Source organism: Rhinolophus hipposideros, assembly GCF_964194185.1.
Source record: "Rhinolophus hipposideros genome assembly, chromosome: 19".
Classification (NCBI taxonomy): Eukaryota; Metazoa; Chordata; class Mammalia; order Chiroptera; family Rhinolophidae; genus Rhinolophus; species Rhinolophus hipposideros.
In genome coordinates this window covers 40,511,537-40,524,067 of record NC_138065.1, presented here as the reverse complement: position 1 = coordinate 40,524,067, position 12,531 = coordinate 40,511,537, and the positions used below count along the sequence as shown (strand labels likewise).

The 12,531-nt window shown below is 35.5% G+C and overlaps 1 protein-coding gene across 3 annotated transcripts in view; it reads left to right on the top strand.

Annotated features, from left to right (window-relative positions):
* The window catches only part of SWT1 (SWT1 RNA endoribonuclease homolog), a 77,958-nt gene that overhangs the window by 2,316 nt on the left and 63,111 nt on the right, over positions 1–12,531 (top strand). The window contains exons 2-6 of one of the 3 annotated variants that reach the window (XM_081026982.1): positions 309–436; positions 1,002–1,091; positions 3,880–3,963; positions 5,453–5,511; positions 11,283–12,006. In XM_081026982.1, the coding sequence (XP_080883108.1) occupies positions 1,011–1,091; positions 3,880–3,963; positions 5,453–5,511; positions 11,283–12,006 (948 nt within the window). In that variant the 5' untranslated portion in view covers positions 309–436; positions 1,002–1,010. Of the gene's footprint in view, positions 1–305; positions 437–1,001; positions 1,092–3,879; positions 3,964–5,452; positions 5,512–11,282; positions 12,007–12,531 lie in introns of all 3 variants that reach the window. The other 2 variants (XM_081026984.1, XM_081026983.1) reach the window with 2 other exon arrangements.

Below are 12,531 nucleotides of genomic sequence, written 5' to 3'. Positions count from 1 at the left end.
TGCAACTGCTTGGTTTCTAGCTTTTGTTATGTTCATAGCCTCAGTATGTGTCGCTACCAGCAAGAAACTCGCCTTTGGGCTTTGCTTCCAGACCCCTTTTATATTTTCCTGTCAAAACAGACCTGGTGATGTTCCCAACCTTTGGCCTCTGTGTTCTAGCACAGGATGCTTTTGGTGCACACTAACTTGACAGAGAGTATTTATGACCATAAGGAATGGCTATGTTTGTCTTATGTGTTTTTTTGTTGTTGTTTTTTTGATGGAAGGAGGGTGTCAGCAGCTAACAGTATTGACTTAATCCAAAGCAGGACTGAAAAAATCAGACTGGGATGAGAAGTGGATGGAGGAACTACAATGGTTAAGAACTGATAATGGTTCAGAATGAGAGAGTGAATATTCTGAGGAAGAAAAATCCACTCATTCATTCACTCAGCAGGCACGTATGAGCACCTTCTAAGTTTTTAACATAGCATAGTCTTCAAGGAGCTTACCGTGTAAGCCAGTATTTATTTAGACCTTGTTTAAACCCTCTGGGACGGGTTATCTCCATTTTACATATAATGAAACGGGGATTCAAAAAGTGTGTGTGACATACCTGAAGCCTCACTCAATAAGTGACAAAGGGTGTGTCGGGAAAATGAAGACTTGTGACTAATTAGTTTTGAGGTGTAGGTGGGGCAAAATACAGTAGTCCTCCAGGCAATTGAAAATGGTGATCTGATGCTTGAGAGAAAACTCAGGGTTAAAGGCATAGTTTTGAGAGTCATTCCTAAAAAGATGATCGATGAACTGATGGAGGGGAACAGATCATTATGAGGGAGAATACAAGTGAACTAAAGTGGAACAATGAGAGAATCCTGTCATCTTGGGAATTGTTAGAAAATGGAAATCGTTTTGTAAAATTCTAATCTTTATATAGCTGAAAGAAGAATAATTTCTAAAGCATTTTTTGTTGTGGTCGTGGTAAAAAGCATGTAATGTATTTTAAATGTTTATTTTAGCTTTTCAAAATGTCCAACAAAGAATCTTGTGGAGAAAGAGAGACGTCTCAGAGAAAAGGCACCACCTCATTACCCAACTTTGATGAAGAAGTAAGAATTTTTATTTATTGACCCAGAGATGTCCCTTTTTACAGTTTATTTTTGTGTAATGCAAAAAATACACCTCTGTTTTAAAATGAGATACATACCGTGTTTCCCTGAAAATAAGACCTAGTTGGACAATCGGCTCTAATGTGTCTTTTGAAGCAAAAATTAATATGACCCGATATATTATATTATATTACATTATATTATTTATTATTAAGACCCGGTCTTATTTTATTATAATATAAGACCAGGTCTTATATTTTATAAGACCGGGTCTTATATATAGTGTAATAAGACTGGGTCTTATATTAATTTTTGCTCCAAAAGATGCATTAGAGCTGATTGTCTGGCTAAGTCTTATTTTCTGGGAAACACGGTTAAGTATTTGTTCTGCTTTTCTGACCCAGGAGAAGTCATTTGTTTTTCCCATTCTTTACTTGCATTATTTTATTTATTTCTCACAATCCTATAAGTTAGGTGCTATTATTGTCCCAATTACACAAATGAAGAAACTGAGGCTTAGAGAGGTAAGTAATTTGCCTAGGCATTCCTGACTTCAATTCTAAACCTCCCCCAAATCCTTCTTTTCATAGATATAACTCACCATTAGGCCATTTTCCATGTCTCCCTCGTGCGTTTCCTCAGCATTGGATAGGATTACACGCTCACCAGTCAGAATGGGCTGCCCTGTGCAGGGGAGGCTGAGGGTGGGGGAAGCAGTCTCACCGTGAACCTTTTTCGGAGACTGTCAGCACACTGCTGGAAGAAGTGCTTTGGTAGATGAAATGTAGGAAAGCTAGATCATTGATCTGGGTGTTGTCTCCGGGAAGCTAGACTGGCATGTGATTGATATAACCAAAACAAGCAAACAAAATACCCTGCAATCAGTTTTATCATAAACTCTCTGAATAGTCTGCATAGTGCATCATAGGAATTAGGGAGCGTTTATGCTGTGTTACCATTCAAGATGAGAGACTACAGTCTGGCATAGGTGAGTCTTCACTAAAGAAGTGATTTCTGTGGTTGCAGGTTCGTTCACAAACCTTTTTCATCATTTGAATGAAGCATGCTAGAGATCGTTACACTTTTTGGTGTTTGTTCCTTGTTTACTACCTTTCTGATTACTAATGTGTCCTCCCAGGTGTTGGAAAGAGGACCTTGGCGGGTGGCCCTAGGTTACTCTGCTGTCCTTGACGTATGTGTCCCCTATTTGACACTAATAATTGGCATGCTGTTTGCAATTCTCCCATCCTCTCTTCAACTACTTGAATTAGGCTTTTTTTTTTCTGCTGTCACTTCTCCAGATTTGCACTCACCAAGGCCAGCAATGGTTTCCATGTGCTAAATCCGTTGGTCAGTTTTCAGACCTCATCTGACTTGACCAATCAGCAATGTTTGACATAGCTGATTACACCTTCTCCTGGAAACACTTTCATCACTTAGCTTTTGAGACACCATACTTGGATTTTCTTCCTCACTGATAACTTCTTCACAGTGTCCTTTGCTAGTTCCTCCTCATCTTAAACTGTAACTTTTCAAGTGCCCAGCCTCAGTTTTCCCACCGTGGTACGTTGCAGTTCCATTCTTTCAGTCACTTGGTCGAAAATCCCGGTTGTCATTCTCTACCTGCATCCCGTCTATTAGCAAATTCTGTCAGCTGTCTTTTAATAACATACTCAAGGCTCATTACCTTCTCCACTGCTATCACCATGATCCAGGCAATCAACTTGCTTTCTGAGATTATTCCAGTAGTTTCTAAATCGATCTCTTTGCTTTCACCTTTTCTTCCTTATGTTCTTTTCTCAACACAGCAGCTAGAGTGATCCTATTAAAATATAGGTCAGATCACATCACTCCTCTACTCAGTGCTTTCTCGTGGTTTTCCACTTCACCCAGAGTAAAAGCTGAGGTCCTTGCTGGGGCTGACAAAGTGACCTGCTCTCCCCATCGCATCTCCGTCTGGTTCTCCCTTTACTTTCTGCACTCCATGGCTTCCCTGCTGTTCCAACAAGCTGGGCACATTCCTGCCTCAGGAGCTTTGCACGTGCTGCTATTTGCTTTGAACTGAGAATTATTTCTCTAGATATTCACATGATTTGTTCCATCACTTCTTTAGGTCTCCATTCACATGGCAACTTATCAGTGGAGCCTTTACTGACTACTCTGTTTAAAATTGCAGCTGCCTCTGTCTACCTCCTCCTCCCAGCCCTTCCTGACCCTTCTCTCTGCTTAATTTTTTTCCATAGCATAATGTGACACATTAAATGTCTCCCTTGCTTATTTGTAAATTCCTGCACTAGATTTGAACCTCCATGAGGGCAGGGACTTTTACAGTTTTTTCATTCATCGCTCCCTACTGTCTAGAATGCCTTTGGTACCTAGTAGGTACTCAGAATATGTTTGTACTGGCTCTGTTGAATTCAGGATCCCCTAAAAAATAACTGGAAATATGGTTTTGCTTTGTAGAAGACTGAATTCCATCAGAGCAGGGCCACCTCCCAGTGTTCTTATCTGAGCTGCCATGTCAGCTGGCCTTCTGCTGTAACACCTGTATCCTATCTTATCTCTCATTGAAAAGCACCTGGATCTTCTGATTGCTAGTTGTGTCTCCCATCTAGTTGAGTTTCCCTTCCTCTTACCAAAGTTTTTATACCTTTGAACATTGTTCCCCTCTGAAGTTTATTATTAGTGTACAAGGAATGTTGATTTATAACAGTGATGAAATAACGCTGTTTTATGCTGCGCTTTATTTTTGTGGTTTTCTTTCCTTTTTTCCAAATGGCAATCTTAGGATAAGAAAGAAGAAAAAGCCTTAACAAGTTCTACTAGTTCAGCTTGTTCTATAAGATCCGTTTCATCAAAGAAGAGAAAACTGGTGAGTGTTTAGATACTAACTCTAAAACTTATTTACATTAAAGTTTTAATGTACAATTAGAGGGTTTATGATACAAATTCCCCTGCCACTTTTCCATTCATTTTTTTCTTTATGTTATACTTAACTTTTTGATAGCCAACGGAAGGAAAACCAGTTTGGGTTTTTCTTCCTTCTACTCACCAAAAAGCATTTATTTCTGTGGGTTGGTAGTAGACCCTATCATGTGGGATTAAGACAACGGGGATATACATTTAGCCATTTTTTTAATGTCTTTTCCCACATATCGTTATATCTGTCTTTATAATGTCCTTTTGAGGTAGCCAAGGCAGATACAGTGTTGGCATTTTTTCAGATTCAGAAATTGGGATCCAGAAAGTTAAATGGCTTGTCCAAAGACACAAAATTGTACAGTAAATCCTCACTTAATGTCATTGATAGGTTCTGTGTTTTTAAGCGAAATGATGTGTAAGGAAACCAATTTTCCTGTAGAGTAATTGCTATAAATAAAACTTAAGTTTCTACAGCATCTCCTTAACGTTATAATGAAATGATGAACAAAAGGACGTTATTTGAGGACCCGCTGTATACAGCACAAGAGCTAAGTCCAGAGTTCTTTCCATTATCACACTTTCTGAAGAAAACAGTGTCATCAGACTGAACACATGAAGCATGGGTGGTTGGTGAAGTACTTACTACATTCGAGTTAAAGTTAGGTTTCTATTGGGATAACTACAGAGTTGTGGGGAATAAGAAAACGTACTGTAAAAGTTCCATGAAAGCAGAATTATGTTTTTAAGAATTTGTTTTCATATAATGAAACTGCTGTTTCAGCTTGCTGTATTAACCTTCTTAAAACATTGATTTCATCATATTTCTTCTCTGTTGAAAAACCTGCACTCACTTTTTAGTTTGTCATTCAGGACTCTTTTAAGTTTGGTCACACCTTAACTATCCAGCTTTCTGTTTTCTTCTTCCTCAGAACTTCTGCTCCTGCTAGGCTGGTTTGTTTTCTCTCTGCTAAACTTGTACCAGTCAACTCCAGCTTCTTAGGCTACCTAAGCATTCTTAGCTGAGAATGCTTTTTTTTCTTTATTCAATCTTTAACATATATTTTGTCTACCTTTTATCCTAAGTACGTTCCAACTTTTGGTGGTTGATGTTTTGAACTCTTTTACGACTTTTTGTCAATTCTTCTGTTTTGATACTTAATTATGTCCTTACATTAGGTTATTTGTACATATCCTACTTCTCTTTACTTTATTCTTTGACTTTACACTAAGCTCTTTAAGATAAAGATGATACCCTATTTCTGTCTTATTTTTCTTGTACCTCGCCCTGTATCCCTTGAGTATGTAGAAAGATAGGGTGGTAGAGAATAAACAGTTCAACACATAGGTATGGAAAACAATTATCTTCCAATTTCCTCCTCTGTAACTTTAATTCCAGTGCACAACTTATATTTCTTAAATGACATGTTATTTTCTTTCAGAAATCAGATGATACAGACATTCTGTACTGTAATATAAAAAGAACACAAGAACTGAAAAGGTAAATTTCCCTTTTTCTTGATACCTTTTTACTTTTTGTCCTAGAATTGTGAGACTTAAATATTTAGACTTGCCAAATCCTTTGCTTACTTTGGTTAGTACTGTTTTGCATGCAAATATTTCTAGCTATATCACAGATTATGATTTTTGAATTTTCTTCATATTCGTATACATTTAAGAAAAAGTTGAAAGAAAAGTCTTATCAGAATTCTATACTATGTAAAAGACGTTTTCAAATAAAACGCAGATTTTTGAGTGATTTGATTTTGATACACCCTTATAAGGTACGTAACTTCATTACATACAGTCATGGAAGAAGTAATGAGGCTGATTTGGAATTTGGATAAATTATCTTACTTGAGAATATGTGGCTTATTGAATTGATATGGCTCTAAAACCATGTTCATTAAACAGGATGTGGCTACAACTAGAGAACTTGGGAAATAATGATTGGAATAATGGAAATCATTCTTTAATTTTTGTGTTTATGGATAAAAATTTCAGAGAATTTTGTTGTGAAAAAATTTCTTGCCACCAATTTGAGTAAATAAGTATAAAAAGTATAATGCATGATAAAAGGTGATAAGATCAAAGTTTCTCTGAAGATAAAGAATTATGGGAAAACAATTTAAATAGTATTAAATATATAAACAAAAGTTCTGCTTCCCAGACAAGCTCACAAGCTCAGTTAATATTTGCTAAAAGCAAAAAACGAAAATAAAAAAATCTAACTTGCCTCTGGCTCTTCTTCAGTTTTTCTTCTGAATCATTTCCTTCTATTTTTTGTGATACTTGCCTTCTATGTTACTATCTGTTGAAGTGTATTCTGTCACAAATTTCATGTTATGTTAACTGTCACTTTCTAAATTTTCAAACTACATTTTTAATGCCTTTTATATCAGTGTACTTTTTAAAATTTTATTTTAAGTTCTAAGACATTGCTTGACAAATAAAAAACATAAAAATAAATAAAGAAAACACTGTGATTTTCACTAGTTACCTTTTGCTTAAGGGTACATTTTCTAGCCCTTGATTTTATATCCATGTGTAAGCACATTAAAGAGACTTCTGAATTGTCTGCATAGTCTTTGGGAGGCGGAAAAAATAATATTGAATTATTTTGAGAATAAGATCCAAGTTATTCTACGAATGCAGTGAAGTTCAACTTGGCTTCAGCATTTACTCAAAATCTGCTATTTGGCTTCAGCCCTTGCAAGGCTGAATAGTTGAGTGCCTACTTCAACAACATTTCTGCATCCCTGAGCCCACATGTGATCAATGACCTTGCCATTGTGTGATTCTCATATGTAATCAAGCTACCAACATTAATAACATGAACAGGCATGGCATTTGTATTTATTGTTAATATTGAATATTCACTTTCAAATATGAGCGAGCGCTCTAGGTGTAACTTGTAATGAAATTTTCAGAAAATTGGGCATAGACGGTATTTTAGAATTGCCTTGGCGTATATTTAAACAGTATGATATAGGAGCTATTGTATATTTAAAATGTTGCTTGGACAAAAGAAAGCTGTCATACCATGCTTTGCAGACATCAATACCAACAGTGCAGGACTTCAAGCAACCATTGTTTGCCTGCCGAGAAAGTGGTTCATTTGCTGTTTACTTAAGGCAAACTTATTTGCCTTAAGGTTGTAAGTATTTCTTCACAATATATGGCATCTTCTGTAAAAAATCTCCCTATTTAAGTACAGGAGAGGTCCCGAAATTGGTGTACAAACATTAAAAGCTGAGATGCAGATGGAAAAGCAGAGAATTTTGTCATCCTGAAAGCCATTTACATGTACCATTACCACAATTCCAGCTCCATGATTTAAGTACATACAGATCTGTTAGCAGTGAGAATATAAGCAAGGGCAACGATCTTAAGTCTGCTTTTAAAAAGATTCAGAAAGCATTTCTTCAAGCGGTGGACTTTTCAGTGTATGGGATTTGTTCAGTAAAATTGCTTCTTTACCGTTGACTGTGAGCTACTTCAGGGTAAAGACTCCATCTGATGTGTCCTCCAATGCCTAGCAGAGTAACAGGCGCAGAAGGCGCTCGGGATTTACTAAATTAATGGATTGTGTTACATGGAAATGTTTCCTGTTTTTTCTACTTTTATTAAGTGGGAAAATATTATTACCTCTAGCTATTGCTACTTCTAACATTTTGGCACTTTTCTTTCTGTCCTTTTCACTATGTTTATTTGAATTGTCGAGATGAGCTTATATACACAGATTTGTGTCCTGGTTGTTTTTTGCCTAATGTTGTATCTATGTTTTGTTATTGAAGACTTTTCATAAAGATCATTTGAAATGACTGTGATATTCTCTCGTATTTGATAAAATGACGTTTCTCAAGTCATTTCCAAAATTTTAGCATTTATCTTTTATCTGATCTTTTCCTATTTTAATAGTCCTGAATTGAATCTCTTTTTCTTTTTCTTTTTTCTTTCTAGTTCATTTCTGGTTTTTTCCCCCTTGGTATAGAATTATAAAATGGGAATTACTGAGAAGTCAAAGAATATGAACATTTTAAGAATTCTTAATTGTATTTCAAATTTCTTTGTGGAACTATTATCATTTTGAATTGCCACCAGCAACCTATGAGAGAAGGTCCATTTTACAACCCCTTGCCAGTATTTAATGTTATTTTAAAATCTTTGCTAATTTAGATGGAAATGCTATATTGTTCTAATTAGCATGTCTATGATTATTAGAGAAGTGAAATTTTCCCAAATGTTTATTAGCCTTTTCCTTTTCCTCTCTTATTCATTTTTTTGTTTATGTGCTGTTCTAGAGCCTTAGTGTTTTTTAAATTTAATTTAATTTTGTTATTAGTTTCAGGTGTACAAAACAACATAATGATGAGATGCTTATATCCCTCACAAAGTGCTAACCCCACCAAGTCTACTACCCCTTGGACATCGTACACAGCTATTATAATGTACCATTGACTATATTCCTTATGCTGTACTTTACATCCTGTGACCATATATATATATGTATAATATATAAAATTATAGTTGACATTTAATATTATTTTATATTCCTTTCAGGTGTACAGCACAATGGTTAGGCATTTGTATAATCTATGAACTGACTCCCCCGAGAAGTCCAACACCCATCTGGCACCCTACACAGTCTTCACAACATTATTGACTATATTTCCCATACTGTATTTCTCATCCCTGTGACTATTCTGTAACTACCAACCTGTATTTTCTAATCCCTTCACCTTCTCACCTGTCCCCCAAACCCCCCTCCCATGTAGCAACCATCAGTTTTTTTTCTGTATCTATGAGTCTATTTCTGCTTTGTTTGCTCGTTTATTCTGTTCTTTAGATTCCACACATAAGTGAGATCGTATGGTATTTGTCTTTCTCAATCTGACTTATTTCACTTAGCATAATATCCCCTAGGTCCGTCCACGTTGTTGCAAATGGTAAGATTCCATTCTTTTTTATGGCAGAGTAATACTCCATTGTATAAATGTACCACAATTTCTCTATCCAGTCATATATCCATGGGCATTTTGGTTGTTTCCATATCTTGGCTATTGTGAATAGTGTTGCAGTGAACATAGGGGTGCATGTATTTTTATATCTTGGATTTCTTTGGATAAATACCCAGGAGTGGAATTTCTGGGTCATAAAGTAGTTTTATTTTTTGAGGAACCTCCATACTGTTTTCCTTAGTGGCGGCACCAATCTGCAATCCTACCAGCAGTGCACGAGGGTTCCCTTTTCTCCACATCCTTGCCAACACTTGTCTTTTGATTTATTGATAATGGCCATTCTGACAGGAGTGAGGTGGTATCTCATTGTGGTTTTATTTGCATTTCTCTAATGATTAGTGACATTGAGCATCTTTTCATATGTCTACTGGCCATCTGTATGCCCTCTTTGGAGAAATGTCTCTTCATGTCCTTTGCCCATTTGTTAATTGGATTGTTTGGTTTTTTGGTGTAGAGTCGTATGAGTTTCTTTTTAAATAAAATTTGGATATTAACCCCTTATCAGATGTGTCTTTGGCAAATATCTTCTCCTATTCAGTAGGATGTCTTTTTGTTTTCTTGATGGTTTGTTTCCTTTGCTGTGGAAAACCTTTTTAGTTTGATAATAGTCCCATATGTTTAGTTTTTCTTTTGCTTCAATTGCCGAGGAGATCTATCAGTAAAAATATTACTAAGGGTTTACTTCCTGTATTTTCGAGTTTACTTCCTGTATTTTCTTCTAGAAGTTTTATGGTTTACATCTTAAATCCATTTTGAGTTTATTCTTGTATATGGCATAAAAAGGTGGTCCAGTTTCATCTTTTTGCATGCATCTGTTCAGTTTTCCCAGCATCATTTATTGAATAGACTGTCTTTACCCCAGTGTATATTCTTGCTTCCTTATCTTAGATTAAATGACCATGTCGACGGATTTATTTCTGGGTTGTCCATTCTGTTCCATTGATGTATGAGTTTTAATGCTAATACCATGCTATTTTGATTACTATAGTCTTGTAGTATAACTTGATATCAGGTAGCATGATACCTCCAGCTATGTTCTTTCTCAAGATTGCTGTGGCTATTCGGGGTCTTTTATGGTTCCATATAAATTTTAGAATTATTTGTTCTAGTTCTGTGAAAAATGCCATTGGTGTTTTGATAGGGATTGCCCTGAATCTATATATTGCTTTGGGTAGCATGGACATTTTAACTAGTAATTCTTCCTATTCACGAGCATGGTATATGTTTCCATTTATTTGTGTTTTCTTTAATTTCTCTCTTTGATTTCAGTGTCTTACCATTTTCTGAAGTACAGGTCTTTTACTTCCTTGGTTAAATTTATTCCTGTGTTTTATTTTTTTTTATTCAATTGTAAATGGGATTGTTTTCTTAATTTCTCTTTCTGATAGTTCAGTATTGGTATGTAAAATGCAGCCAATTTCTGAATATTAATTTTGTATCCTGCTACTTTACTAAATTCATTTATCAATTCTAATAGTTTTTTGGTGGAATCTTGGTTGGTGCAAAAGTAATTGCGGTTTTTGCAATTATTTTTAACCTTTTAAGCCACAATTACTTTTGCACCATAGTATAGTCATAGTATCATGTCATCTGCAAATAATGACAATTTTACTTCCTCCTTTCCATTTTGGATGCCTTTTATTTTCTTTTGTTTGGTTGCTGTGACTAGAACTTCCAGTACTATGTTGAATAAAAGTGGGCATCTTTGCCTTAGTACTTTTTCATGAGCTTTTTACCTAGTAAGGCTAATAAGCTATCACATATATAGCAATGCCATTTCCCAATTCTTTGAATTTTGTTTGTTATTTTTAATATGCTAAAGTTTTAAAGTAAATAGTCATTTACATTTACTATTTGCCTTGTGATTTTTCCCATTGCTCTTAAGGAAGTTCTCTTAAGAAATCAGATAGATATTTTCTTTTTTCCTCCTGTAGTTTTTAAGGGTTTGATATGAATTATAGCAGTTATGATAATAATTATTTTGCACTTCAGTGTTTAATCTATTTGGAATTTATGTTGTCTGGTATTTTATAAAGCTGTAAATTTGTTTTTCTCTCCAAGCAGCAAACCAATTCTTTCAACACCATTTGTTTAATAATCCTTTCCACTTCATTCTTAATGTAGTCATTTCTACTTTTCATGAAGTTTGTGTCAGGCTAGTTCTCTCATTTCCTACTAAAATGACACAGTGAAAATTATGTATAATCATGTGTAATTGGAATGTAACCTAGGTTTCTGTGTTGCTTTACAGACTGAATGTAGACACTGAAACTCCAAGAAAGAGACCAAAAATCAATTCTTCATCTCAAAGACCTGTTAATCTCCAAGAAGCATCATATTCTAATGATAATCAAATCATTCCACAGAGTCCTTCAAATAGAACTAAAAAAGACATAAGTAAATGTGTAGATTTTAAAGATATTAAATTGACAAATGTTGGGCGTACACTTGACCATGGAATTAAGAACCTTAGTAGTCCTAAGACTCCCAAAGATATGAAATCTAAAGCTGAAGGCCAGGCAAGTGAAAAAGAATGTCCTCATTCACTTGCTCAGAGGGAGAAGATGAAAGAACTCAACAAAGGAAGGCACAGTAAGTCTAGAGACAGTTCTGAAAAATGTGTTTTGGAAAAATGCAAGAGAATCCAATTTTTTCAGGATTATAATTCCAACAAGATACTCGAGCCCCTCGAATCTAGAAGGAAGATCAGTTTCAAAATCCCAGTAAAATGCCATGATACTCATCAGAAGCTTGTAGAAGAAAATGTCTTCAGTCTAAATTCTAACAAATCACAGGCTAAGCAGAAGAAAAAAGAATGCCTGGAAAGCTCTCAGGTTTCATTAAATTTGACGAGGCAAAAAAGTAAATATTTATTTTCAGATTCTACATATAAACAAATTGTTCCTGAGTGGAAAGGAAAATATCATGAACATCAAGAAAGTAATGATTCAAGTTCTGGTGAAACCCTAACCCAGGTAAAGTAGTACAAAATAAAGAAAATAGGTTTTAGCAAAGAGTAATAAAACAACTGATGATGTTTTATTCCTATAGAGGGCTGATTTGAATTTAGTCAGCAAGATATGTGCTGGCTCCTTTATTTTACCCCTTAATTCCAACTTCCTTAGGAAGATAATTCTGGCAAGTGTCAAGGATCCATAATAGAAGAGAATGTGTACAGATTTAGAAAGAAGCAGTTACAGATTAAGAAAAGCACTGTGACAGTCTCCTAGGCATTTCTTTTAACCCCAGGTACTATGGAACACCCAGAGGTTAGTATTCTGAATAGTTTATTCCTTTAGCAGATTATTTTTTGAATGCTGCTGTGTACCAGGCAACACAGTAAAATAAACTGTAAGGGACACACGTTCTCTGCTTTCAGAGACTTATTTAGGTGAGACACAGCAATCACCTAAGCCTGGTGATGAGTGTTCGCAGCAGAGGATCAACATGACCTCCGTACACTGTGGAGGGATTAGTGAAGAAAGGTTTACCAGGGGCAC